This window comes from Octopus bimaculoides, chromosome 25 (genome assembly GCF_001194135.2).
Source record: "Octopus bimaculoides isolate UCB-OBI-ISO-001 chromosome 25, ASM119413v2, whole genome shotgun sequence".
Lineage (NCBI taxonomy): Eukaryota > Metazoa > Mollusca > Cephalopoda > Octopoda > Octopodidae > Octopus > Octopus bimaculoides.
Genome location: NC_069005.1, coordinates 34,840,028 through 34,842,906, shown reverse-complemented (window position 1 = coordinate 34,842,906; position 2,879 = coordinate 34,840,028). Strand labels below are relative to the sequence as shown.

Genomic DNA, 2,879 nt, shown 5'->3' with positions numbered 1-2,879 from the left:
ACACGCACATATGTATATATATACATACATTTATATATCTATACATACACATATACATGCATATACACGCTTACACACTCATGTCTGTGTGTGTGTGTGCATATATATATATATATATATATATATATATGTATATATATATATGTATATATATATATATATATAGTATTGTTTTGATGATTCATTCTAATTAAGCGATAATATTTTACAGAATCTGACGAGAGGTCATATCTGGCTGTAATTAGACCAAAGGCAAATCTAACCCAGCTGGGTGTCAATCATTTCATATCAGATCTGGTTTGGATTGGCGCGATTCGGTATACAGCCTTCAAATGATTTATAGAAGAATAGTGTGTGTGCGCATCGTTATATATTTGTGTGTATATCAACGTCACACATTCACTAACCAGAATATGTCGAAGATATGTTTCTTTCGGGTGAGTACGTGACAGTGAATTTCTTCCAAATATTGTGAATATATGAGTCTGAATCAATCTCTTTTTTCAACCATCCATCCATCCATTTATCTATCTGTCTGTCAGTCTAAACATACATGCATTTTTTCTATATATCTGTGTGCGTGTGCGTATCTGCGATTGTGTGAGTGTAAACTGTAACATCGTGATAGAAACATATTTTAACCATCAAAACTTTCTATCCCTGTTCACTAAGTTCACTGTAGTTTACTTCTTCATTGTTCACTTAAAGATCTCGTTACCTTTCAAACACCTGTTCACCAATTCCATTCCATAGAAACCAATGCCTTCTTTCCCTATTTTTCTTTCTCTCCTTCATTATATTCTTCACACAGTCGACTGCTTAATATATTTTTCGCGCTTGAAGGGCGGCCGAATGGCAGAACCGTTAGCGTGCCAGGAAAATACTTAGCTGTGTTTCGTTTGTCTTTACCTTCAGAGTTCAAATTCTGCCGAGGTCGACTTTGATCCCCCCCCCCCGCCACCACGATCCTTTTGCTGTTGATAAATTAGGTACCACTCGAGGACTGTTGGGGGGGGGGCAATGTAATCGACTAGTCTCCTCCCTCCAAATTTCAGGCCTTGTGCCTATAGTAGAAAGGATTATTATTATTGCAATCAAAGTGACACTGGGGTAAAATACACGAAGCCCAGTATACCCATCATGACTACCCGTCTGATAAGGGTACACTCGGCACATGCATCGCGACCATACGTGAGCGACATGCTGATCTCATATCAAGATGACCTTGCAGATGGAACTCGGACCTTTCTTCGGGTTGAGTAGCCCATCCCGCTCAAAAGGTCCCTGAATAAGGGTTGTTTAAGGATGTTCAACGAAACACCCATATTTCCAGAGGTGAATTATTCAAACCCCAAAGAATTTCTCTCAACACGTGGCTATAATGCTCCCCCACTACTTCTGTCCGTGATCAGAGATGCACATATCGTCAGCCACTAAGGGACGTGCTCAACTGGTTAAGGTCAAACAACTGACAAGCAAATCTGTGGTATTGAGCAGAATATTTACTGTAGCCCATCTTTTATACTAAAAACAAAACAATGTAGATGATGATACTTCCAATCAGTTAAGATCAGAAGCCATGAGGGCCATTGTCTGGTACTGCGTCAGGGCATTTTATTATTATTTGTTTGGCTTCTGCTTTGTATTTTTACAAGCTGACTCCAAGTCTTACCCAGAGACCGCAAGAGACAGGTTAGAAGTTCAAGTTTGTTATTATCATTAACATTATCACTGAGGTCCCCTCTCCCCAAATTTCAGGCCTTGTACTTTTAGCAGAAAGGATTATTATTATTATCCTTGTTATACAAAAAACAAATAAAATCAGTGACAGTTAAAAATCTGCTTAGAATTATTTACTGGCCTGTATGGTCTGGTTAAGTCAAAATGTTTTTTTTTTTTTGTATTCTTCCTATAATACTTCAAGATAGTTTTATGTAATTTTGGTAAATATATCTTTTAAAATGAGATGTCAACGTTATTTTGATTTTTGCGTAATTCAGACGACAATATATTCACTGCAACCTGTATATATATATATATATATATATATATATATATATATATATATATATATATATATATATATAACTGAGATAACTTAGATGTGTTTCGAGCATTTGACCGAAGATAGGTCCAAGCCCTGTCTAACTTAATTACAACACCTGATAGGATTAGCTGATAGGATTAGCTAAATCCTTTTTAAGTTAAGTTTTGTCATATCATGGCCCATTCGAGTAGGGACTTCTTGAGTGAGTTGTATCCAGGTAAAGATGGCTTATCTGGTATCGCTTGAAGAAATTTGTCGAAGAATATACCTGTGTGCATACATGTTTGTGTGTAAAATATAATAGCTGCCGTACCACTTAATGGTTAAGTGAGATCCCGGGTTCGACCTCTCTGCCTACCAGAATAGTATCACTCCCATCACCATCACCACCACCACTACTACTACTACCACCACCACGACCACCATATTACTGGAATATACCCCCTCCCTGTACCACATTACTGAATGTTTGAAGCAATTCTTGACAGATTGTCAAAACAGACGTTTCTGATGTTTAAAACATCAATCTATATTTATATATCGCAAGCAAACACACACACACATACAAATCGGTATGTGTGTGTATGAGTATACTCTCATACTCAAATAATAAAGATATATATATATATATAGATACTTGCAGATGCGTATAATAATATATACAGATGTGTGCGTATATGTGTTGATGCCCACCCGTATCAGATATGTTTGTGTGTTTGTATTGTGTAAATATATTTACATATCATCGTGTTTGACATACTTGAGTATGCCATGTATGTATGTATGTGTATATATATATATATATATATATATATATATATATATATATATA

The 2,879-nt window shown here is 36.1% G+C and overlaps 1 protein-coding gene across 2 annotated transcripts in view; it reads left to right on the top strand.

Annotated features, from left to right (window-relative positions):
• The window catches only part of LOC106869064 (serine-rich adhesin for platelets), a 46,311-nt gene that overhangs the window by 28,800 nt on the left and 14,632 nt on the right, over positions 1-2,879 (top strand). The window contains exon 3 of one of the 2 annotated variants that reach the window (XM_014914573.2): positions 212-437. The exons of the other annotated variant lie outside the window; for it this stretch is intronic. Coding sequence (XP_014770059.1) covers positions 425-437 — 13 coding nt within the window. The 5' untranslated portion in view covers positions 212-424. The remainder of the gene's footprint in view (positions 1-211; positions 438-2,879) is intronic. 2 annotated transcript variants of the gene reach the window in all.